This window comes from Bufo bufo, chromosome 5, assembly GCF_905171765.1.
Source record: "Bufo bufo chromosome 5, aBufBuf1.1, whole genome shotgun sequence".
Taxonomy (NCBI): Eukaryota; Metazoa; Chordata; class Amphibia; order Anura; family Bufonidae; genus Bufo; species Bufo bufo.
The window spans coordinates 238840320-238865690 of NC_053393.1; the positions used below are offsets into that span (position 1 = coordinate 238840320).

Sequence of the window (25371 nt, forward strand, 5' to 3'; positions counted from 1 at the left end):
TATTAAAAAAAAAAACATTGCTGGTAGTTATATAAGTGAAATTTACGTGACAGACTCCCTTTAAAGCAGTGCTTCTCAATTATTTTCTGTCATGCCCCCCCTAGGAAGAAGAAAACATTTCGCGCCCCCCGCGCGACTGTAAATAGTATCATTTGTCTATAAAATTGTTATAAGTACACCTCTGCATAACACTGTATCCTTATTAACGTATAAGAGAATGAAAAAACAAAGAAATGTGGATCGGACACACACTTATGGGGGATCTGTGGATGACGGACACTTATGGGGGATCTGTGGATGACGGACACTTATGGGGGGATCTGTGGATGACGGACACTTATGGGGGGATCTGTGGATGACGGACACTTATGGGGGGATCTGTGGATGACAGACACTTATGGGGGGATCTGTGGATGACAGACACTTATGGGGGGATCTGTGGATGACGGACACTTATGGGGGGGATCTGTGGATGACGGACACTTATGGGGGGGATCTGTGGATGACGGACACTTATGGGTGGATCTGTGGATGACGGACACTTATGGGGGATCTGTGGATGATGGACACTTATGGGGGGATCTGTGGATGACGGACACTTATGGGGGGATCTGTGGATGACGGACACTTATGGGGGGATCTGTGGATGACGGACACTTATGGGGGGGATCTGTGGATGACGGACACTTATGGGGGGATCTGTGGATGACGGACACTTATGGGGGGATCTGTGGCTGGCACTGTTACAGGGGGATCTGTGGCTGGCACTGTTATATATGTGCCATCCACAGACCCCCACCCCATAACAGTGCCATCCACAGTGCCCCCCCCCAGCCCATAACAGTGCCATCCACAAACCCCCACCCCTTAACTGTGCCATCCACAGATTCCGTGTGCCCGCCGCCGCTGTTTAAAGTTATTAAACATGCCCCCCTCACTCCTAATAGTACCGTATATCCGAATTTCTTCTGTATAATGCCGGCAGGCGGCCCGGGCGGCCGGCGCGTCCCTCAGTGACGTCACTTGTCTGCGCCGCCTGCTTCATTCATAAAGCAGGCGGCGCAGGCACGTGACATCACTGAGGGCCGCGCCGGCCGCCCGGCCTGCCGGAATTATACGGAAGAAATTCACACACCCCAAAGGCCGGCCCTGAACGAGCCCCCCTTTACGGAGCCTGGCGCCGCCCCTGGGGGGCGCGCCCCACTATTTGAGAAGCACTGCTTTAAAGGGAGTTTCCAATCTCTAAATAAACAATCCAAAGTTGCTTTAAAAGTAAAAGAAAATAAAAAAAGAAATTAGTAAATTAAATTAACACTTAGATTATGAAGTAGAAGTGACTTTAGGCTGGCCATACACATTAGATAGTGGTTGCCCAAGCGCTTGTTCAGCCGGCAGCTATCTCTGCCAACTTCTCCATAAACATGCTCTCTAGCGCCATGAACAGGGATAGGGTAGAAAGACCCAAATACAAAAGGCTCAGGAATGTCAAAAACCAACTGCTCTCTGTAGAGAGTTAAACGGCCCCACAAACAAAAAATCGGCAGCTTCGAGGTTTATCGATTTATCTAATGTGTATTGCCAGCTTCAGTTTTTTTAGGCTCAGCAGTCCAAACATTACAACAGAGTTTTGGTGGTCAAGTAGTCATAAGCTCACCAAGATTAAGGCTACCTTCAGCAGTATCTGCGGTAGTAGTGTTCCGGTAACCTGTTACGGCAGGCAAGCAGAGGTTCGTCCGGACAAAAACCGCAGCGGGTCCTCCACTTGTCACCTGGATGAGCTGAGAACAGAATGTCTCCTGGACCCCATTATACTTTAGTGGAGCCGGCGAACGTTCCATTCGCATCCGGCAGCGCCGGATTCGATTCGTTCCGGCAGGCAGTTCTCTGACGGAACAACCTGCCGGAATGAAATAAGCAGATGTGAAGATAACCTATACACTGATGATGTACTGTATGATTTCATATATACACAACGCTAAGTAAACTCTGTGACTACAACTGAGATAAAGCTTTGGGGCATACTCCACGTGGGACCATGCTCTAACAAGAAGCATCTGTCACTCTGGTGGAAGCTGAACACATGGTAATCAGTTTATCACTTCAGTCTCTCTTACATTAAATGGGTTGTCTTTGATTAAGTAAACATATCCTTTCACTCTAAATGTATAAGAAAAAAGTATGAATATGATTTCTAGGAGGAGAAAATGAAAGTGACAAGTGGTCATTCAGCCCTAACCTTAGATGAACCATGTGTTTCTTCCATCATCGGATTATGTTCAAGAGGCACACATACAACTCTCGAACAAAAGATATTACACACTGCTAAAGGAAGACCCTACCAGAAAATGGAGACGCATTCCATCACAAAAGCAAAGCGTGATATCGTTACAAGAAATATTTAACTCGGCCAGCATAAAAGATTAGCTTTCTGCACCCCTATGTCTGTTACGCTAAAGGATAAAACATGTCCTATACTTTTCCACAAAATGCAGACCACGGACCCATTCAGGTCAATGTGCCTGCAAAAATGCAGAAGCAACACGGACCACGTCCGTATTTTTCAGACTGAAAAACGGATACAGTCGAGTGCATGGGGCAAAACTTTGTATATTCTTTGCAAGGAGATACAATAGGACACTCATATACATGAATGTGTCATATTAAACAAGCTGAACTTTTGATTAAACACTAGCCTGAGAAGTATGTTAACAGTAAGATGCTTTTGATGTGAGCAGTGAGAATGGATGAAGTTCTAGCGAAGGAAAATCTGACCTGCTACTTCACAGCTATCAACCCTGTAATAAAAAGAGATTTCATTATTGCACCATTCCCACAATAATGAAAACCTATTCTTTTTTGGATATTGTTTTCAGAAGATAACATAAATCTATAGACATGGGGATTTCTTTCAGTGTTGATTGTTCATCTTGATTTAGGATGACAGGAGCACAGGAAGGTGCTTATAAATCTTGCACCTATTCATTTATTAAACAGATGGTTGGCATAAGAGCGACAGTAATGTGATTCATTTTAGAGAAGCGAGGGGAAATCACATGGAATCCATATTTTCCTTTGAGTCCAAATTTTTAAGTTTTGTTCAATGGGCTTTTCAACAGTATCTTTTGGCGAAGCAACTGAAGCCTCCCTAAACAGGATTCATATTAACTCTGTCTAGGAATACATACTTATATTCACAAAATACAATCCCAACAATACACAATCCTTAACTGTTGTTTGCATGCTTCTGGCCACTCGTCAGCCTTCAGCTTTCAACTCCAGAAAAACACATTTAGAAATTAGTACAAAGAAGAAGAATAGGTATTATAACTAGAAAGTTAGGGATGTGCAGATCATACCCTGATGGCCAAGCTATAAATATATATACAGTATATTTACTGACCAGCTTCTGTATTTGGAATAGTTTGCCCCCAGTGCGCAACACCTGGTTCTGTTAAGGAGGTCCTGTCAATCCTTCTGACATGTTCTGTAAATATGTGCATTCCCCATAAAATAACAATTCTGGAACAACTATACGTTGTAAGGCCCTATGTTATTCCCTGAACACTTTTATGAATACATTTATAACTTGGCATTACCAAAAGGGATGCGTCCCTACACAAGCAGCACTGATTGGGCAGTTTCAGATTCTGTAGGGACACACTGGACCTTTCTGACACACTGCCAACTGATGGAACCCAGACCTATACTATAATAGTAGTATTTCCGATGTAAAGAGGTATCTCCCAGAGAAATAGGACCAGCTCACTAGTGGCACCTTTTAACAAGCCAGTCCCAGTACCCTGCATAAGCTGCATCCAAGGTATCGCACTCAGCCAGCCAGAATCCTACTCCATACTGATAGGGGAAAGCACCACAAAACAGCTGTCTACGGATGGATATTTGGCTTGACTATTTTCCCTCGTCATGTCCCAAGGCTTGTTAGAAAGAAGGGAGTCATTTCCAGAAGGTGGGGCTAGCGAGATGGTTCTCTTTCCCCGGGAGATACCTCTTTGCATGTTATTTGCCCATGGAACATTGCCACTAAGTCTCCATACCATGGAGCATTGCCACTAAGCCAGCATACACAGCTGGTCTCTTTAAGGAGAGCCAGTACTCTACCTAACCAGCACTTACTGAAACCGACAGAACCGTGCACGGCTATAAACAGGATTTCAGTGACTAATTTGCTGACGAATACCGTATACAGCCCCCTCTTCTACAGCCCCTTTTGATCCCACAGAGTAAGCATTTGCTACATGATGTGGTCAAATATTGTGTACCATTAGATAATGGGACCAATTTTTACTACAACCACTTTCTTTGAGGCTTTTTAAAGTTACCTTTTCTGAAATCCATAGTTTAGTTAACTTCTCGATGATTATTTTATTGGACAACAAGTTGAAAAGTAACGGAAATTGCCAGGCCGTACCTGTACTTGTATTGGTTTCCCGTTGCAGAGTACAGGCGCGTTCTGGCAATTAAAAACAACCACAGTGCCGTACCTGTAGCTCAAGTCATACATGTAAGGCCCTAAGGAGAGCTTCCATTATTATCAGGCTCATCTACGTAATGTTTATGATAAATGTCTTGTGAATAAGGATGTGCAACCCATCGCATACCCAAACAGACTGTTTAGTAATTTAAAGAAGCCTAATTTAGTTAGGATCTACTTCATGAATATTTAACTCCACAGACTGCATATCGGCATTATCTGATCAAGATAAGTCATAGAGTCCCATTGTCTTCATTAAGACTTTACAAGACTGAATTGAATTGGTCTGTTATGCAAAATCTTAATTATTCCCATTCTTAACGACTGCAGGTCATTTCTTTGGTAGACATCTTGTATTTTACAACATATGTCTAACACTACTACAGCATAACCTTTTTATAACAGGTAGATCTGGTAATTCTTCTATCCAGAATATTCTCAATAAAGTCATTAAAGCTCAGTATCTTACATTAAAACATTGCTTCTTACCTGTCTGTAGGTACCATCCAGTAAAGTGTCCAGATTTTGAAGTGGAGCAGGTGTCTTATCTTTGAACCTTGTCAGCAGCAGTTTTTGAATTGCACGGAACTGTAAAGCACGTTCAGATAACAGATTTTCATATTTTTCTGTATTCATTCGCAACTGAAAAATAAAATAAAAATAACAGTAAGCCCAAAATGAAAACGCGTATAGATACAGCTGCTTACATCATGCACAGATATGTTAGTAAATGTTGCAGAAGGGCATCACAGTTTTGGATCCTAAAGGACATTTGTCAGCAGATTTGTACCTATGAAACTGGCTGACCTGTTACGTGTGCACTTGGCAGCTGAAGGCATCCATGTTGGTCTCATGTTCAAATGTGCCTGCATTACTGAGCAAAATGATGTTTTAATATATGAAAAATAAGCGTCTAGGAGCAACTAGGGTGTTGCCGTTACTCCTAGAGACTTAGCTCTTTCTGCAACTACCATGTTCTTTGCGCTTTAGGAGAAGTCAAAGCTAATCGTGATCACGTTTTCTCTTCCTGGCCCTGTCAATCAAAGTGCAGAGGGGGCAGCAGTTAATGAGAGAGCTGAGCCTCTAGGAGTAAAGGCAACGCCTCCATTGCTCCTAGAGGCTCAATTACATATATTAAAACTTTATTTTTCTCAGTAATACAGGCACGTATGAACATGGGACCAACACAGATCTGCCATTGTCATAGGTACAGGTCTGCTGACAGATGCCCTTTAAAATTATGCCCAGTAAATCTTGATTTTGACCAACCGAGCGCTGTGATTTAAAGAGGAAAGTCATATGGAAATGGACGTATTTGGAAACCCAACTGTGAAAAAAATGGAACCTTCATACACATACAGATATAATCCCATTACTAAAAGAATATAATTCTGTGCTTTTTCAAGTTGGCAAGTCACCCAGAAATGAGTTCCCAATGAAGACCAGAAAATGATTTCTAATGAGTAAAGAATTTCAACTGGATTTCCTCTGGAAAATACATGCCAGAAAGTAGTAAATGTTTCTAAATACATGCCATTACCCTGGTCAGGGATAAAACAAAGATTTATGTTTTGTGGAGAGCTGATAACCATTTTCACAAGCCCCAAACACACAGTGCAAGCATCGCTCTAATATGTTTAAAATTTATTTTCCACCAGCCACTGCTTCTCCAGATTCCAAGTGCAGCATTAATCGAGCAAACAATTTGCCAATATCATGGGAGTTTATGCAGTCTGCTGGACGTAGGCAATATAAACTAGGAAACTGCTGGGAAGACTGAGCGAAAAAACAATCACACTCCCCATATCTAAGGTTAAAATCAAATTAGGTTTTTAAAGCTTAAAAGCTTAAAGGCAATGAGGAAAAAATGAAAGACATAAAATATTGAATAGTAGAAGCAAAACACAAAGAATTCACAGAAAAAGCACACCACTCAAATACAATTTAAAGTTAGACCAGTTACGACAAATTATCTCCTTGCCACTAAATAGAAAATTACAGTTAAAAGGGTTGTCAGAGCTAAAATAAAACTCTGGTAAGCGGGTGTAAAGAAAAAACAAAGAATCAACAATTACCAATTTTTCCCCTGAAAACATGTCACTGCTGCAGTCACTTCCTGGCCTCAGCATTGACATCCTGTATAATGCTGAGGTCAGTGTTTGGCTGCATAGTGACTAGTGTGCATGAAATATCACCGCTGCAGCCAGTAAGATTAAATCAGCGGTGCAGAACCAGAGCGCAATTGTGGAAGCGGCAGGGGAGCAAAGTGGTAAGTATTGCTTCTTTTATTTTATCACAAATACAGCTGCTGCCAGACTTTTGATTTAATTTGGACAACCCCCCCCCCAGTAGTGATTCAGCTGTTGGGAACCCACCAATCGAGAACAGAAGTCCTGCTAAATATATATGGATCCAGTGGATAGGTGATAACTTTTTCTAACTGGGATACGACTTTAAGGTTTTATATTACTCTGGATACCTTAAAGGGGTTATCCTGGAAATAATATTGATGTGCTGGGGTCCGACACCCGGGACCCCATACGATCAGCTGTTAGGAGAGGCTGGGCACTCTGTGAGCGCTGCAGCCTCTTCCTAGGCTATGTGACATCACCGTACATTGGTTACATGGCCTAGTTGAAGTGAATGGGGCTCAGCTGCAATACCAAGCACAGCCACTCACTAGAGCTCTGGTGAGCGCAGTAGCTCATGACAAAAGTTGATTGGCGGGGGTGTCGGGACACAGACCCCCACCAATGTGATAATGAAGACCTATCCTGAGGATAGGTCATCATTATCGTTTCCTGGATAACCCCTTTAACTTAATATGAACCACAGTAAATCCATTCTTAAACGGGTTGTCGCAGAATAACAACTTATCTCCTATCCATGAACACTGTACTCGCCTATCTCTTGCCGTCCCAAACAGTTACTATGGAGACAAATTCTGCATGCTTAAATGCTAATCCATTCATACAGGGGGGCATAGGACCCTGTTCCCTCTAATTAGGCTGGGTTCAAATCACGTTTTTTCCATCCGTTTTAACGTATACAAAAACGTACACATTAAATGGATGCCTCCCTGTCATACAGTGGCATCAGTTCCAATGTACATTTTTTAACTATTGGGAAAAGAAAAAAAAAAGTATACATTTTTTTTACCAGACTCTGCAGGATACAAGAACATGGTGTGCTGTGCTTTTGTTTTCTTTTTTTTCCCCTCTAAGGCTACTTTCACACTTGCGTTCGGAGCGGATCCGTCTGGTGTCTGTACAGACGGATCCGCTCCTATAATGCAAACGCTTGCATCCGTTCAGAACGGATCCGTTTGCATAATAGTTTTTTTCAGATCTGATTTTTCACTTCGTGAAAACTCAGATCCGACAGTATATTCTAACACAGAGGCGTTCCCATGGTGATGGGGACGCTTCAAGTTAGAATATACTAAAAGAACTGTGTACATGACTGCCCCCTGCTGCCTGGCAGGTGCTGCCAGACAGCAGACCCCCCCCCCCTCCCTCCCTCCTCTATATTTAACTCAATGGTGGCCAGTGCGGCCGGTCCCCCCCCCCCTCCCCCCCTGTTTTTAACTCATTGGTGGCCAGTGCGGCCTCACCTCTCCCCCTTCCCCAGTTAAAATCACGTTCCGAATCCCCCATCATTGGTGGCCAGTGCGGTCTCACATCTCCCCCCCCCTAGTTAAAATCACGTTCCCCCATCATTGGTGGCAGTGGAGAGTTCCGATCGGAGTCCCAGTTTAATCGCTGGGGCTCTGATTGGTAACCATGGCAACCAGGACGCTACTGCAGTCCTGGTTGCCATGGTTACTTAGAAATTTTTTGAAGCATTATACTTACCTGCGAGCTGCGATGTCTGTGACCGTCCGGGCGCTCCTCCTACTGGTAAGTGACAGGTCTGTGCTATAAGCAATGCGCCGCACAGACCTTTCACTTACCAGTAGGAGGAGCGCCCGGCCGGTCACAGACATCGCAGCTAAGTATAATGCTTCTAAAAATTGCTAAGTAACCATGGCAACCAGGACTGCAGTAGCGTCCTGGTTGCCATGGTTACCGATTGGCGTCCCAGCGATTAAACTGGGACTCCGATTGGAACTCTCCACTGCCACCAATGATGGGGGAACATGATTTTAACTAGGGGGGGGGGGATGTGAGGCCGCACTGGCCACCAATGATAGGGGATTCGGAACGTGATTTTAACTGGAGGGGGGGGGGGGGGGAGATGTGAGGCCGCACTGGCCACCATTGATGGGGGATTCGGAACGTGATTTTAACTGGGGGGGGGGGGGGGAGAGGTGAGGCCGCACTGGCCACCAATGAGTTAAAAACAGGGGGGGGGGGGGGGGGCCGGCTGCACTGGCCCCCAATGAGTTAAAAACAGGGGGGGGGGGGGGGGGGGGGCCGCACTGGCCACCAATGAGTTAAAAACGAAGGGGGGGAGGGAGGGGGGGGGTCTGCCCCCTGCTGCCAGGCAGCAGGGGGCAGTCATGTACACAGTTCTTTTAGTATATTCTAACTTGAAGCGTCCCCATCACCATGGGAACGCCTCTGTGTTAGAATATACTGTCGGATCTGAGTTTCACGATCTAACTCAAATCCGATGGTATATTCTAACATAGAGGCGTTCCCATGGTGATGGTGATGCTTCAAGTTAAAATATACCATCGGACTGGAGAAAACTCCGATCCGATGGTATATTAATAGGGACTCCTGACTTTACATTGAAAGTCAATGGGGGACGGATCCGTTTGAAATTGCAGCATATTGTCTCAACGTCAAACGGATCCGTCCCCATTGACTTGCATTGTAAGTCTGGACGGATCCGTTTGGCTCCGCACGGCCAGGCGGACACGAAAACGCTGCAAGCTGCGTTCGGGTGTCCGCCTGCTGAGCGGAACGGAGGCCACTCAGAATGCATTAGGGCAGTACGGATCCGTTCGGGGCCGCTTGTGAGAGCCTTCAAACGGAACTCACAAGCGGAACCCCGAACGCAAGTGTGAAAGTAGCCTAACTTATATGTCAAACGGAGGCATAAAACGTGATGTGAACCCACCCTTAGAGTGAAGAACAGCTACTACACTAAAGGACTGGGGCATTCAGCATTTACTGTACTTAATTTCCAGTAAGTGTGCGTTTAGAAGAAAAGCTGTCCTGATGGGACAATGCTGGTATGGCTGCCACTTTCATGAACCTGATTTTAAGAGGAAAACTACTGTACGTTCACCAGAGTGTAAATTCTGTGCAAACTCACACTTAGTTCAGAACATGACAAATGGACAAAACATACCTCAAAGTGTTGGTCAATTAGCTCAAAGTAATCTTGCAGTGGAACTGGTCCAGAAAAAGAACATGTAAAGTCTTTAATGCCTTGCTTTCGGAAATAATCTTCAAATCGCATGATGAGCTCTTTTGTAATAAGCCAAAGGTCCTCAAACTTTTCACTCTGGATTCTGTATCTCTCTAAAGCACAAAGACAGAATGAACTATGTAAATTTGGAACAAAGATAAGTTTACAGTATAAGTCAGAGTCTTAACAAATTAGTGAGAAAGGTTACAAAAGGACTGATTTTATTGTTCATTTGCTTCCTAAATGCGAAATCAATCAGCTTTCGAAATAGTCTTCCATACTATTTTGGTTCTGCCAACTATGTGTAAGTCCTTCACCTAACTGCTGGTGCCGACATAAATCTGTCACAGCACTGCGCCTGTTTCTGATAGCTTTCTCTGTTCTCTGCCTCCCATCTGTCATTGTTAGAGACAGCATAAAGGAGAGTGAAGGTCAGATTGTGAAGAAGGGGAAGCATCCAATAAATAAAGTTCACACAGACTGTATATACTTACTTAGTTGATACGGTTGAAAAAAGACACAAGTCCATCAAGTTCAACCAAGGGATAGGTGGGGACGCAAAGCCCAGAAGGAAGTGAGACTCAGATTTCTACAAGTTTTCATAAGCATTAATGTTGTTTACTTTAAAGAATTCATCTAAACCCTCTTTAAAACTGTCCACTGTACTTTGCAAAGCACACAAGACAGTTTGAAAAGAGAATCAAACAGGCTGTGTATAAGTGAATAAAACTCTGTAGGGCAGGGGGAATCACAGCTCCGCATCAGTGACTGCCATTATACTTGAGAGGAGGACCCTTAGGAGCTGTAGAAAGAAAGGAAGGAAGCTATGCTGATGCATGAGAGCTAGTGAAGGCAGTGGCATTCTGGACACACACACCTCAAATCCAGCATGTACTATCAAGAAGAGCAACATGGAAAAAAAAAAAAAAAAAAAAACTAGTAGCAGATTGCAAACTGAATACCAGGTGGTCTGAAAATGAACAAAGCAATAAAGACTAAAGACTGCCACTCAGTGCAACATTTTGTATTATTAATGGAAGTCATGATGCCAGTCTGAGTAGAGCCTTACTGAAATGTTTATTGTGATCTTACACATTTATCATTCAGAATAATAAACACATAAATCCCAAGTCTGTAAAAAAAAAAAAAGAGAGGTTTTCACTTACGTGAAGTCTTAGAGGCAAGGAGTGTAACTTTTTGTCCGGCAAGCAATTGGAATCCCAAGACATTGACTTGGTCATCATCGCCACGTTCTATAAAATCTAAAATATGGAGTAGATTAAGAAATGTAGAAAAAAATTGATTGTCCAGCTTCACCTCGCAGTGCGTGTTTTATTAGGAAACGTGCTTAAAAACCAAACATCAGGCTCATTTCATCTACATGTTTCGGATCAACATATATTACAGATCCTTCCTCATGATACAGAGAATAAGACTGACAAATCTTATATACAGAGTAAAAGCAGTGATTCAGCTGTGGATTATTGATTGGCAATTAGACTGCTTTCACCCCACCCACAGCATATACCACTGAGCCACAGGAACAGAACTGCATGAGAAGAAGATAGAGGGGAAAAAAAAAAAATCTTTTAATTTTCTCCCCTCTCTTCCTCCCACGCAAGAACCGCCCCTAAAGGACAAGAGAAGAAGATAAATCTAATAATGCAATATTAAATCTTGTCTTTGATTAAGGCCCAAAGGCATACAGGACTGAAATCTAAAAATCCAATAGGCTTCTCTATTGAGAAGAGCTTTCCTATGTATTCTAGAAAAATAAGAGTCCATGTACTTAAGAGAGTAAATACTGACCTGGAAAAAGGTTAACCAGATTTACAGGAGGTTTGTTAGTGTCAATTGTTAATTTGTGGTTTGCTGCTTTAGATGGCTGTGTAGGTAAGCAAACTAGCCGTAATGGAAGACGAAATTTACACTGAGCAACCCGTGGAACACCTGTACAATGAGAAAGGAAATGTAGGCAAATATATTAGAACGTAAATGACTACAGGCTTAGAAAAAACACATCTATTTCTTCAAAAATAAAAAGTGTCACATATGTCCACAGGTTGTATGTGGTATGGCAGCTCTGCCTCATTTACTTTAAAGGGGTTGTATAACTACAGCAAATGACATGTATCATGTAGACAAAGTTAATACAAGGCACTTACTAATGTACTGTGATTGTCCATATTGCCTCCTTTGCTGGCTTGATTAATTTTTCTATTACATTATACATTGCTTGTTTCCAGGGGTTATGAACACCCTGCAATCCATCACAGGTGGCCATGTTTGCAAACTGCAGGAAAAATCACTGTGATGGAAAAATGAATCAAGCCAGCAAAGGAAGCAATATAGGTAATAAAAATACAGTAGTAAGTGCCTTGTATTAACTTTCTCTACACGATAAATGATATTTGCTGAAGTGAGAAAATCCCTTTAACAGAGCCGCAATACCAGCCACAACCCAGTGCCAGATGCAGTGTTGTTTCTAGAAGAAAACAGCATGTTGTTCTAATAATGTACAACTGCTTTCATTATCACATCTTTAGTGAATGTTTGAATTAACATTAAAGAGGACCTGTCACCAATCCTTAATACACTGCGTGCAGAATTATTAGGCAAATGAGTATTTTGACCACATCATCCTCTTTATGCATGTTGTCTTACTCCAAGCTGTATTGGCTCGAAAGCCTACTACCAATTAAGCATATTAGGTGATGTGCATCTCTGTAATGAGAAGGGGTGTGGTCTAATGACATCAACAACCTATATTAGGTGTGCATAATTATTAGGCAACTTCCTTTCCTTTGGCAAAATGGGTCAAAAGAAGGACTTGACAGGCTCAGAAAAGTCAAAAATAGTGGGATATCTTGCAGAGGGATGCAGCACTCTTAAAATTGCAAAGCTTCTGAAGCGTGATCATCGAACAATCAAGCGTTTCATTCAAAATAGTCAACAGGGTCGCAAGAAGCGTGTGGAAAAAGCAAGGCGCAAAATAACTGCCCATGAACTGAGAAAAGTCAAGCGTGCAGCTGCCAAGATGCGACTTGCCACCAGTTTGGCCATATTTCAGAGCTGCAACATCACTGGAGTGCCCAAAAGCACAAGGTGTGCAATACTCAGAGACATGGCCGAGGTAAGAAAGGCTGAAAGACGACCACCACTGAACAAGACACACAAGCTGAAACGTCAAGACTGGGCCAAGAAATATCTCAAGACTGATTTTTCTAAGGTTTTATGGACTGATGAAATGAGAGTGAGTCTTGATGGGCCAGATGGATGGGCCCGTGGCTGGATTGGTAAAGGGCAGAGAGCTCCAGTCCGACTCAGACGCCAGCAAGGTGGAGGTGGAGTACTGGTTTGGGCTGGTATCATCAAAGATGAGCTTGTGGGGCCTTTTCGGGTTGAGGATGGAGTCAAGCTCAACTCCCAGTCCTACTGCCAGTTTCTGGAAGACACCTTCTTCAAGCAGTGGTACAGGAAGAAGTCTGCATCCTTCAAGAAAAACATGATTTTCATGCAGGACAATGCTCCATCACACGCGTCCAAGTACTCCACAGCGTGGCTGGCAAGAAAGGGTATAAAAGAAGAAAATCTAATGACATGGCCTCCTTGTTCACCTGATCTGAACCCCATTGAGAACCTGTGGTCCATCATCAAATGTGAGATTTACAAGGAGGGAAAACAGTACACCTCTCTGAACAGTGTCTGGGAGGCTGTGGTTGCTGCTGCACGCAATGTTGATGGTGAACAGATCAAAACACTGACAGAATCCATGGATGGCAGGCTTTTGAGTGTCCTTGCAAAGAAAGGTGGCTATATTGGTCACTGATTTGTTTTTGTTTTGTTTTTGAATGTCAGAAATGTATATTTGTGAATGTTTTCTATGTTATATTGGTTTCACTGGTAAAAATAAATAATTGAAATGGGTATATATTTGTTTTTTGTTAAGTTGCCTAATAATTATGCACAGTAATAGTCACCTGCACACACAGATATCCCCCTAAAATAGCTAAAACTAAAAACAAACTAAAAACTACTTCCAAAAATATTCAGCTTTGATATTAATGAGTTTTTTGGGTTCATTGAGAACATGGTTGTTGTTCAATAATAAAATTAATCCTCAAAAATACAACTTGCCTAATAATTCTGCACTCCCTGTAGTTTGATGCACTCCCTATGAAATAACAATTCTGGAACATCTGTTCTTATGGCTCTATGTTGTGCCATTCCTCTATTATTTCTGCTAGAAGTTATGAATGAATTGCTGTCAGTCTGCAGTAAGGGTACAGAGGGGTGATAACAAGTTGGGCGTGTGTCGCTGCACAGACTCTCTCCATTCAATCAGTGCTGCCATTTTCAGACTGTGCAGGGACATACGCCCAACTTGTTACCACCCCTCTGTACCCTTACTGCAGACTGCTAGCAATTCATTCATAACTTCTAATAGAAATAATAGAGGAATGGCACAACATAGAGCCATACTAAAAGATGTTTCGGAATTGTTGTTACATGGGGAATGCATGTAGCTATTAAAACAGGCATGTCAGGAGTGGTAACAGGTTCTCTTTAAAATTAACTAAATGACCTAAAAGGAAAAGCCATTTACTGGGATATATCAGCTATTCAAGAATGATGCGCTTCCAAACAAGATCAGACAATAATATAGTTGTTCACAATGTAACTTTATACCCAGGACTCATCTGTTTCTGTTAGTCCCATGGACTTTGAATGGGCAGAAGCATTTTTTCTCAACTATGTCTCCTTCCATACTCCTAGTAACTGGTGAAGGCCCAAAGCATGTGGACCACCCAGACACGTATTTATCAACTATTCTGTGGACAGCTGACAAATGTATTTCAAGTAAAATCCATTTGATTTGTATTACAGCTGTAGATCCTGCCTTGGAATCAGAATACACTTGTGTGAAGCCTTCTTTTCCATCTTGAAACAGCGTAAATAAAGACAACCATGGTGTAGATAACATGGACAGAAAATTCACATTTTATCTTACTAAATAAAGCAACCAAAATAATACTGAATGGAGGGGAGAGAGAGACTGACACCTGAGGGGAGAAATGCTGAACTCACCCCATTGGAGACCCACAACCTTTATTTTATCATGAAGGTAATATTAGAAGTCAGTTTTGCAGTAGTCTGCGTTGGAATAGTTTGCACCAAATTTATTAAATGTTGCATGTTGTTTGTTAACCACTTCAGCCCCCCTAGCTTAAACCCCCTTAATGACCAGACCACTTTTTACAATTCTGCACTACACTACTTTCACGGTTTATTGCGCGGTCATACAACTTACCACCCAAAAGAATTTTACCTCCTTTTCTTCATACGAATAGTGCTTTCATTTGGTGGTATTTCATTGCTGCTGACATTTTCACTTTTTTTGTTATTAATCGAAATTGACCGAATTATTTGCAAAAAATGAAATTTTTCACTTTCAGTTGTAAAATTTTTCAAATAAAACTACATTTCTATATAAATTTATTGTTCTACATGTCTTTGATAAAAAAAAATGCAATAAGTGTATATTTATTGGTTTGCGCAAAAGTTATAGCGTTTACAAACTATGGTACAAAAATGTGAATTTCCGCATTTTGAAGCAGCTCTGACTTTCTTAGCACCTGTCATGTTTCCTGAGGTTCTACAATGCCCAGACAGTAGAAACACCCCACAAATGACCCCATTTCAGAAAGTAGACACCCTAAGGTATTCGCTGATGGGCATAGTGAGTTCATAGAAGTTTTTATTTTTGTCACAAGTTAGCGGAAAATTATGATTTTTTTATATTTTATTTTTTATTACAAAGTCTCATATTCCACTAACTTGTGACAAAAAATAAAAACTTCCATGAACTCACTATGCCCATCACGAAATACCTTGGAGTGTCTTCTTTCCAAAATGGGGTCACTTGTGGGGTATTTATACTGCCCTGGCATTTTAGGGGACCTAAAGCGTGAGAAGAAGTCTGGAATCCAAATGCCTAAAAAATGCCCTGTGAAATCCTAAAAGTGCTCTTTAGAATTTAGGCCCCTTTGGGCGCCTAGGCTGCAAAAAAGTGTCACACATGTGGAATCGCCGTACTCAGAAGAAGTAGGGCAATGTATTTTTACATATACCTATGCTGGGTGAGAGAAATATCTCTCTAAAAGTCAACTTTTACCATTTTTTTCATACAAAGTTGTCATTTTAGAGAGATATTTCTCTCACCCAGCATGGGTATATGTAAAAAGACACCCCAAAACACATTGCCCAACTTCTCCTGAGTACGGCGTTACCACATGTGTGACACTTTTTTGCAGCCCAGGAGCGCAAAGAGGCCCAAATTCTAAAGAACACCGTTAGGATTTCACAGGGCATTTTTTACGCATTTGGATTCCAAATTACTTCTCACGCTTTAGGTCCCCTAAAATGCCAGGGCAGTATAAATACCCCCATTTTAGAAAGAAGACACCCCAAGGTATTCCGTGAGGGGCATGGCGAGTTCCTAGAATTATAATTTTTTTTGGCACAAGTTAGCGGAAAATGATTTTTATTTTATTTTTTCTTACAAAGTCTCATATTCCACTAACTTGTGACAAAAAATAAAATTTTACATGAACTCACCATACCCCTCACGGAATAACTTGGGGTTTCTTCTTTCCAAAAAAATAATCTTCTATGAACTCGCCATGCCCCTCAAAAGTGATCTTTTTATAGCGCCGCAGCAATTTTAAGGTGTTTTTACAGTGATCATAGAAAAAAAAAATTCTGTCACTGCGGTGGGGCGGACTGAACGCAAGTGTGCGCACAAGATCAGGCCTGATCAGGCGAACACTGCGTTTTTTGTAGAGCCTATAGAATATTTCCTATTCTTTTCCGCAATTGCGGACAAGAAAAGGCATTTTCTATATAGTTCTGGCAATGTGCGGATCCGCAAAATGCGGAAAGCACATTGCCGGTGTCCGTGTTTTGCGTATCCGCGGTGTCACCTGAGGGACCGTGACAACTGGGAACTTACAATCATCATTTGCATGTACCATAAAAGTCCTTTTTTGGAGCTTAACAGCCACAGAAAAGCCTAAGAAAGGTACCATTTGTATGTACGTGTCCCACAGTGTGGTGTGAGCAGTTTGAGACATGTCAAGTTGATGACAGACCATTTAATTTGGTGATCTACAGCCTGCCAGCGGCGATCATTCGCTGGCAGGCTGTAGATCAGCTCGTTTACCTTCCGATCCTGTGAACGCGTGCTCCTGTGTGCGCGCGTTCACAGGAAATCTCGCGTCTCGCGAGATGACGCGCCGGCGCGTCAAGGAGGAATGAATCGACCGCCTCCGGAACGCACTCCTGCGTTAGGCGGTCCGGAGGCGGCTAAACTTGAAGCATCTTTAAATCTAACACTTTTGTCTAGAAATGCTGCTCCAGTTATTTTTATGCCTCCCCTCTACTGGAGTGAGCTTGCGACTCTTTTTGCATTTTTTAAAAGTCTCTGTTGATAAATCTGGAGTGAACCTCATTAACATAGCTAACCCACCCACATTCCCACCCAATGTGTGTGTGATGTAAAAATATAAAAAGTTTTTGAAAACAAAATTCTGGAGTTCAGGGCATGATAAATTCTCCCCTAAGTCTTTTTGTGAATTGTTTTTAGGACGTCTGCATTTTTGGTGCATTTATTTTTTCTAGGTGTTAGCTGAAAGTCTATGCAGATTATTAAACACAGTACAGACACACACTTTAAAGGGAACCTGTCACCAGTTTTATGGTGTCCTAACTAAGGGCAACATAAATAAGTGACTGATTCTCTTAGCAAAATGCTGGGTCACTTTCTTTAATTGACCCAGTCAATCTGCCAATATCTTGTATTGAAAAGCTCCAGCTGATGATGAGTCATGAATATTCATGAGCTCCTGACTCTTCCCGCCTACCTGCTGCTGATTGACAGTTATTTTCCATATGAATCAGCAGCAGGTGGGCAGGGGGGTGACTATAGCTGTTAATTAAATAAACGCTGGACTCAAATTAGCTCATTAGCATGCGGCATCTTTGTGTGTATATTATGAGATAACTATCTGTCACACCAGTAAGTGAATCTAACATCTAAGGTACTTTTTAGTAGTTAATAATTGTATATAATTAGTTAGATTATAATCAAATATCCACATGACAGATTCCCTTTAAGTGATGTTTTCCTTTACATGCATTATGTTTTTTGGGTCAATGACTTTACTTGAAATCACAGCATGCTATGGGTGTGTTGTTTTTTTTTTTTACCTTAATTCCTTACGATTTTGTCACACAGACATCCACTGGTTTGTCTTGGATGTTAAAATGCAAGTGTCAATCTTTGTTGCAATTTTTTAAGGCATTTTAATGGCATTTTTTTAACCATGGCTCTTTTCATATTGATCTAAAGGAAGTCACACCTGGCGGCATACATATTTTTCTGTATAAAACCACAGGCTTGCAAAAAAATAAAAAATTTAAAATTAAAAAATGCCATAAAATGCATGTGCTAAAATACTTAAAGGGATTCTGTCATCAGATTTAACCCCTCTAAACTAAACATATGCTCATGTCCAGACTAATAAGAAGAATCCTAAGCTGGCCTTATTAAACCTCACTGTGGCTCTATTTGCCCAAAACATAGGTTTTTATAACCTGTCAATCACTTACTTAAGGTGCCCAAGGGGAGGTCCGTTAATACAGGGTGCCCGGCCGCACCCCTCCCCGTCCGATGCCCAGCGCCGCCTTCCCTGTCTTCAGCGCCGCCTTCTACAGCTCAGCACCGCCTCCGCAATCATCCCCGTCCCTCTGCCAGATCCCACGCCTGCGCACTAGGTTCATCCCTTTAAAGAGGACCTGTCACTACGAAAACAGTGTAATCTGTATGCACCATGTTATAGAGAAGGAATTGCTGAGCAGATTGATATATAGTTTTATGGTAAAATATTTAGTAAAACCTGTAATTTATATCTCAGCTTTTTCCACCTCCTGTGAACAGCTATCAGTACAGGAGATAAGGGTTATCGGTAACTGACAGCAATTTCTGTATGTACACTTATACACACTAGGCTATCAATCACTGGTATCTCCTCTCTCCTGTACCAATGGCTGTTCACAGGAGGTGGAAAAAGCAAAGATATAAATGTATAAATTGCAGGTTTTACTGAATCTTTTCCCACAAAAATATATATCAATCTGCTCATCTTTCACATCTTTATAACGTGATGCATCCAAAAACAAAAACGCCACTAAAAACAGCAAAAAAAAAAAAAGGGCAGCACAAGGGTAGCATTTTTGGATGGATTTCACACAAATGTAGTGTGACAGCAGCCTAACAGGCCCTAAAAATGCATTTTATTAAGCTTTATTAAAATATTCAAGTGAATGGGTCAGTAAGCACCACATGTGCAGTCTGTTCATTTATACTACTGCACACAGTGGGTATTGTGCAGCTTATGCTCGGGGCCAGCAGTGTTGTGATACTGGGCTGACTAAAAGCTAAACAGGAGGGAAGTTATCGACCAGGAAATCTGGAGTAACCGGTGTCATGATCAGTGGGGGGGAAACTCCACACTGAACACAGGAGGGAAGGGGAACAGTAACGGGGCCTGGAAACTAGGGAAGAAATGAGTCACCTCCTAGACAACCCTAATCTGGGCCCTGACTACCTATCAATATAAATAGACCTTGAAGGTAGGAATATTCATAAGCAGGATACCTAGGCCATGATTTCCCTATAAGGCCCTGGAATAAAGTATAGGACCAGAGACAACCCATTCCTCCCCAGATAGACGAATGGAAGTCTCTGACTTAACTTCTGCAGATATGGAAGAACAGGAACACCAGAAAGGATCTCACACCAGCTCAGCCAAACCCAAATGAAGCCATCAACTGCATAGTAAGAAGGGTGCGGTGAGACTATAAAGGGTAGAAGTGATGACCACTGAGCAACAGCTGAGAAAAGAGAAGTGGTCATTAACCCTATCAACACTGAATCAAGAGAAATCAAGGAGGCCGTTATATTCTTCCACACAGCCAATCTCCTTGATTACCTGACATCAGTCACCTGAGGGACCGTGACAACTGGGAACTTACAATCATAATTTGCATGTACCATAAAAGTCCTTTTTTGGAGCTTAACAGCCACAGAAAAGCCTAAGAAAGGTACCATTTGTATGTACGTGTCCCACAGTGTGGTGTGAGCAGTTTGAGACATGTCAAGTTGATGACAGACCATTTAATTTGGTGCAGTTTTTTTTCCCCGTTTATAATTTATAGATTTTTATCAAAATTTAAAATCACAGTGTGCAGAAATCTTAGCAGACAAATATAGACAGATTTCTTCAAAGTACATTGCATAGTAAAACAATAAAAGAATATAAAATGAAACACAGTGTCTCTCCATGTCTATAGTGCTATCAAAGTTTTGCAAGGGTCCCACGGATGCCAACATTTCAAGAATTTGGTCGTCGTATTCCGCTGAAGAGCAACCGAATACTCCAGGGATAGGACATCTTGTATCCGAGTGTAGAGGTCCGACCCCGTCAGATGTATAGCGCGTTTTCAATACAGAGCAATAAGACATTTAGCTGCAGTTAGTATATGAAGGAGCAGCCTGGCACCCCGACCTCTAAGTGTTGTTGGGACTACATTCAAGAGATGTGTCACCGGATCCCTGGGGATATGACTATCTAAAATAATCTGTAGTAATAGCGTCACCTACGCCCAAAAAGGTTCTATAACTGGCAGGGCTGGGACAAGGCCATTTGGTGCCCAGGGCAAAGATGGCAAACTGCGCCCCCCCCCCCGTTTTGCTTAAACACCCTGAAAGACCAGGCCACTTTTTACACTTCTGACCTACACTACTTTCACCGTTTATTGCTCGGTCATGCAACTTACCACCCAAATGAATTTTACCTCCTTTTCTTCTCACTAATAGAGCTTTCATTTGGTGGTATTTCATTGCTGCTGACATTTTTACTTTTTTTGTTATTAATCGAAATTTAACGATTTTTTTGCAAAAAAATGACATTTTTCACTTTCAGTTGTAAAATTTTGCAAAAAAAACGAGATCCATATATACATTTTGCTCTAAATTTATTGTTCTACATGTCTTTGATAAAAAAAAAATGTTTGGGTAAAAAAAAAATGGTTTGGGTAAAAGTTATAGCGTTTACAAACTATGGTACAAAAATGTGAATTTCCGCTTTTTGAAGCAGCTCTGACTTTCTGAGCACCTGTCATGTTTCCTGAGGTTCTACAATGCCCAGACAGTACAAACACCCCACAAATGACCCCATTTCAGAAAGTACACACCCTAAGGTATTCGCTGATGGGCATAGTGAGTTCATAGAACTTTTTATTTTTTGTCACAAGTTAGCGGAAAATGATGATTTTTTTTTTTTTTTTTCTTACAAAGTCTCATATTCCACTAACTTGTGACAAAAAATAAAAACTTCCATGAACTCACTATGCCCATCACGAAATACCTTGGGGTCTCTTCTTTCCAAAATGGGGTCACTTGTGGGGTAGTTATACTGCCCTGGCATTCTAGGGGCCCAAATGTGTGGTAAGGAGTTTGAAATCAAATTCTGTAAAAAATGACGAGTGAAATCCGAAAGGTGCTCTTTGGAATGTGGGCCCCTTTGCCCACCTAGGCTGCAAAAAAGTGTCACACATCTGGTATCTCCGTATTCAGTAGAAGTTGGGGAATGTGTTTTGGGGTGTCATTTTACATATACCCATGCTGGGTGAGATAAATATCTTGGTCAAATGCCAACTTTGTATAAAAAAATGGGAAAAGTTGTCTTTTGCCAAGATATTTCTCTCACCCAGCATGGGTATATGTAAAAAGACACCCCAAAACACATTCCTCAACTTCTCCTGAATACGGAGATACCAGATGTGTGACACTTTTTTGCAGCCTAGGTGGGCAAAGGGGCCCATATTCCAAAGAGCACCTTTCGGATTTCACTCGTCATTTTTTACAGAATTTGATTTCAAACTCCTTACCACACATTTGGGCCCCTAGAATGCCAGGGCAGTATAACTACCCCACAAGTGACCCCATTTTGGAAAGAAGAGACCCCAAGGTATTCGCTGATGGGCATAGTGAGTTCATGGAAGTTTTTATTTTTTGTCACAAGTTAGTGGAATATGGGACTTTGTATGAAAAAAAAAAAAAAAAAAAAATCATCATTTTCCACTAACTTGTGACAAAAAATAAAAAATTCTAGGAACTCGCCATGCCCCTCACGGAATACCTTGGGGTGTCTTCTTTCCAAAATGGGGTCACTTGTGGGGTAGTTATACTGCCCTGGCATTTTACAGGGGCCCTAATGTGTGGTAAGTAGGTAAATGACCAGTGAAATCCAAAAGGTGCTCTTTGGAATATGGGCCCCTTTGCCCACCTAGGCTGCAAAAAAGTGCCACACATGTGGTATCTCCGTACTCAGGAGAAGTTGGGGAATGTGTTTTGGGGTGTCTTTTTACATATACCCATGCTGGGTGAGAGAAATATCTTGGCAAAAGACAACTTTTCCCATTTTTTTTATACAAAGTTGGCATTTGACCAAGATCTTTATCTCACCCAGCATGCGTATATGTAAAATGACACCCCAAAACACATTCCCCACCTTCTCCTGAGTACGGAGATACCAGATGTGTGACACTTTTTTGCAGCCTAGGTGGGCAAAGGGGCCCATATTCCAAAGAGCACCTTTCGGATTTCACTCGTCATTTTTTACAGAATTTGATTTCAAACTCCTTACCACACATTTGGGCCCCTAAAATACCAGGGCATTATACCTACCCCACAAGTGACCCCATTTTGGAAAGAATAGACCCCAAGGTATTCGCTGATGGGCATAGTGAGTTCATGGAAGTTTTTATTTTTTGTCACAAGTTAGTGGAATATGAGACTTTGTATGAAAAAAAAAAATAAAAAAAAAAAATCATCATTTTCCACTAACTTGTGACAAAAAATAAAAAATTCTAGGAACTCGCCATGCCCCTCACGGAATACCTTGGGGTGTCTTCTTTCCAAAATGGGGTCACTTGTGGGGTAGTTATACTGCCCTGGCATTTTACAGGGGCCCTAATGTGTGGTAAGTAGGTAAATGACCAGTGAAATCCGAAAGGTGCTCTTTGGAATATGGGCCCCTTTGCCCACCTAGGCTGCAAAAAAGTGTCACACATCTGGTATCTCCGTACTCGGGAGAAGTTGGGGAATGTGTTTTGGGGTGTCTTTTTACATATACCCATGCTGGGTGAGAGAAATATCTTGGCAAAAGACAACTTTTCCCATTTTTTTATACAAAGTTGGCATTTGACCAAGATATTTATCTCACCCAGCATGGGTATATGTAAAATGACACCCTAAAACACATTCCCCAACTTCTCCTGAGTACGGCGATACCAGACGTGTGACACTTTTTTGCAGCCTAGATGCGCAAAGGGGCCCAAATTCCTTTTAGGAGGGCATTTTTAGACATTTGGATACCAGACTTCTTCTCACGCTTTGGGGCCCCTAGAATGCCAGGGCAGTATAAATACCCCACATGTGACCCCATTTTGGAAAGAAGACACCCCAAGGTATTCAATGAGGGGCATGGCGAGTTCATAGAAATTTTTTTTTTTTGGCACAAGTTAGCGGAAATTGATATTTTTTATTTTTTTCTCACAAAGTCTCCCGTTCCGCTAACTTGGGACAAAAATTTCAATCTTTCATGGACTCAATATGCCCCTCACGGAATACCTGGGGGTGTCTTCTTTCCGAAATGGGGTCACATGTGGGGTATTTATACTGCCCTGGCATTCTAGGGGCCCTAAAGCGTGAGAAGAAGTCTGGAATATAAATGTCTAAAAAATTTTACGCATTTGGATTCCGTGAGGGGTATGGTGAGTTCATGTGAGATTTAATTTTTTGTCACAAGTTAGTGGAATATGAGACTTTGTAAGAAAAAAAAATAATAATTCCGCTAACTTGGGCCAAAAAAATGTCTGAATGGAGCCTTACAGGGGGGTGATCAATGACAGGGGGGTGATCAATGACAGGGGGGTTGATCAATGACAGGGGGGTTGATCAATGACAGGGAGTTGATCAATGACAGGGGGGTGATCAATGACAGGGGGGGTGATCAATGACAGGGGGGGGTGATCAATGACAGGGGGGGGTGATCAATGACAGGGGGGGTGATCAATGACAGGGGGGGTGATCAATGACAGGGGGGTGATCAATGACAGGGGGGTGATCAATGACAGGGGGGTGATCAATGACAGGGGGGTGATCAGGGAGTCTATATGGGGTGATAACCACAGTCATTGATCACGCCCGTGTAAGGCTTCATTCAGACGTCCGGATGCGTTTTGCGGATCCGATCCATCTATCAGTGGATCCGTAAAAATCATGCGGACGTCTGAATGGAGCTTTACAGGGGGGTAATCAATGACAGGGGGGTGATCAGGGAGTCTATATGGGGTGATAACCACAGTCATTGATCATGCCCCTGTAAGGCTTCATTCAGACGTCCGGATGCGTTTTGCGGATCCGATCCATCTATCAGTGGATCCGTAAAAATCATGCGGACATCTGAATGGAGCTTTACAGGGGGGTGATCAATGACAGGGGGGTGATCAATGACAGGGGGGTGATCAGGGAGTCTATATGGGGTGATAACCACAGTCATTGATCATGCCCCTGTAAGGCTTCATTCAGACGTCCGGATGCGTTTTGCGGATCCGATCCATCTATCAGTGCATCCGTAAAAATCATGCGGACGTCTGAATGGAGCTTTACAGGGGGGTGATCAATGACAGGGGGGTGATCAGGGAGTCTATATGGGGTGATAACCACAGTCATTGATCATGCCCCTGTAAGGCTTCATTCAGACGTCCGGATGCGTTTTGCGGATCCGATCCATCTATCAGTGGATCCGTAAAAATCATGCGGACGTCTGAATGGAGCTTTACAGGGGGGTGATCAATGACAGGGGGGTGATCAATGACAGGGGGGTGATCAGGGAGTCTATATGGGGTGATAACCACAGTCATTGATCATGCCCCTGTAAGGCTTCATTCAGACGTCCGGATGCGTTTTGCGGATCCGATCCATCTATCAGTGGATCCGTAAAAATCATGCGGACATCTGAATGGAGCTTTACAGGGGGGTGATCAGGGAGTCTATATGGGGTGATCACCACAGTCATTGATCATGCCCCTGTAAGGCTTCATTCAGACGTCCGGATGCGTTTTGCGGATCCGATCCATCTATCAGTGGATCCGTAAAAATCATGCGGACGTCTGAATGGAGCTTTACAGGGGGGTAATCAATGACAGGGGGGTGATCAATGACAGGGGGGTGATCAGGGAGTCTATATGGGGTGATAACCACAGTCATTGATCATGCCCCTGTAAGGCTTCATTCAGACGTCCGGATGCGTTTTGCGGATCCGATCCATCTATCAGTGGATCCGTAAAAATCATGCGGACGTCTGAATGGAGCTTTACAGGGGGGTAAT

General features: G+C 42.4%; 1 protein-coding gene across 4 annotated transcripts in view; it reads right to left on the reverse strand.

Annotated features, from left to right (window-relative positions):
* Positions 1–25371, reverse strand: part of BBS9 (Bardet-Biedl syndrome 9) — a 484979-nt gene that overhangs the window by 193985 nt on the left and 265623 nt on the right. For all 4 annotated transcript variants that reach the window (XM_040434317.1, XM_040434316.1, XM_040434315.1 and 1 more), the window contains 4 exons: positions 11663–11803; positions 11020–11115; positions 9794–9966; positions 4982–5134 (listed from right to left, as the gene is read on the reverse strand). In XM_040434317.1, the coding sequence (XP_040290251.1) occupies positions 4982–5134; positions 9794–9966; positions 11020–11115; positions 11663–11803 (563 nt within the window). The remainder of the gene's footprint in view (positions 1–4981; positions 5135–9793; positions 9967–11019; positions 11116–11662; positions 11804–25371) is intronic.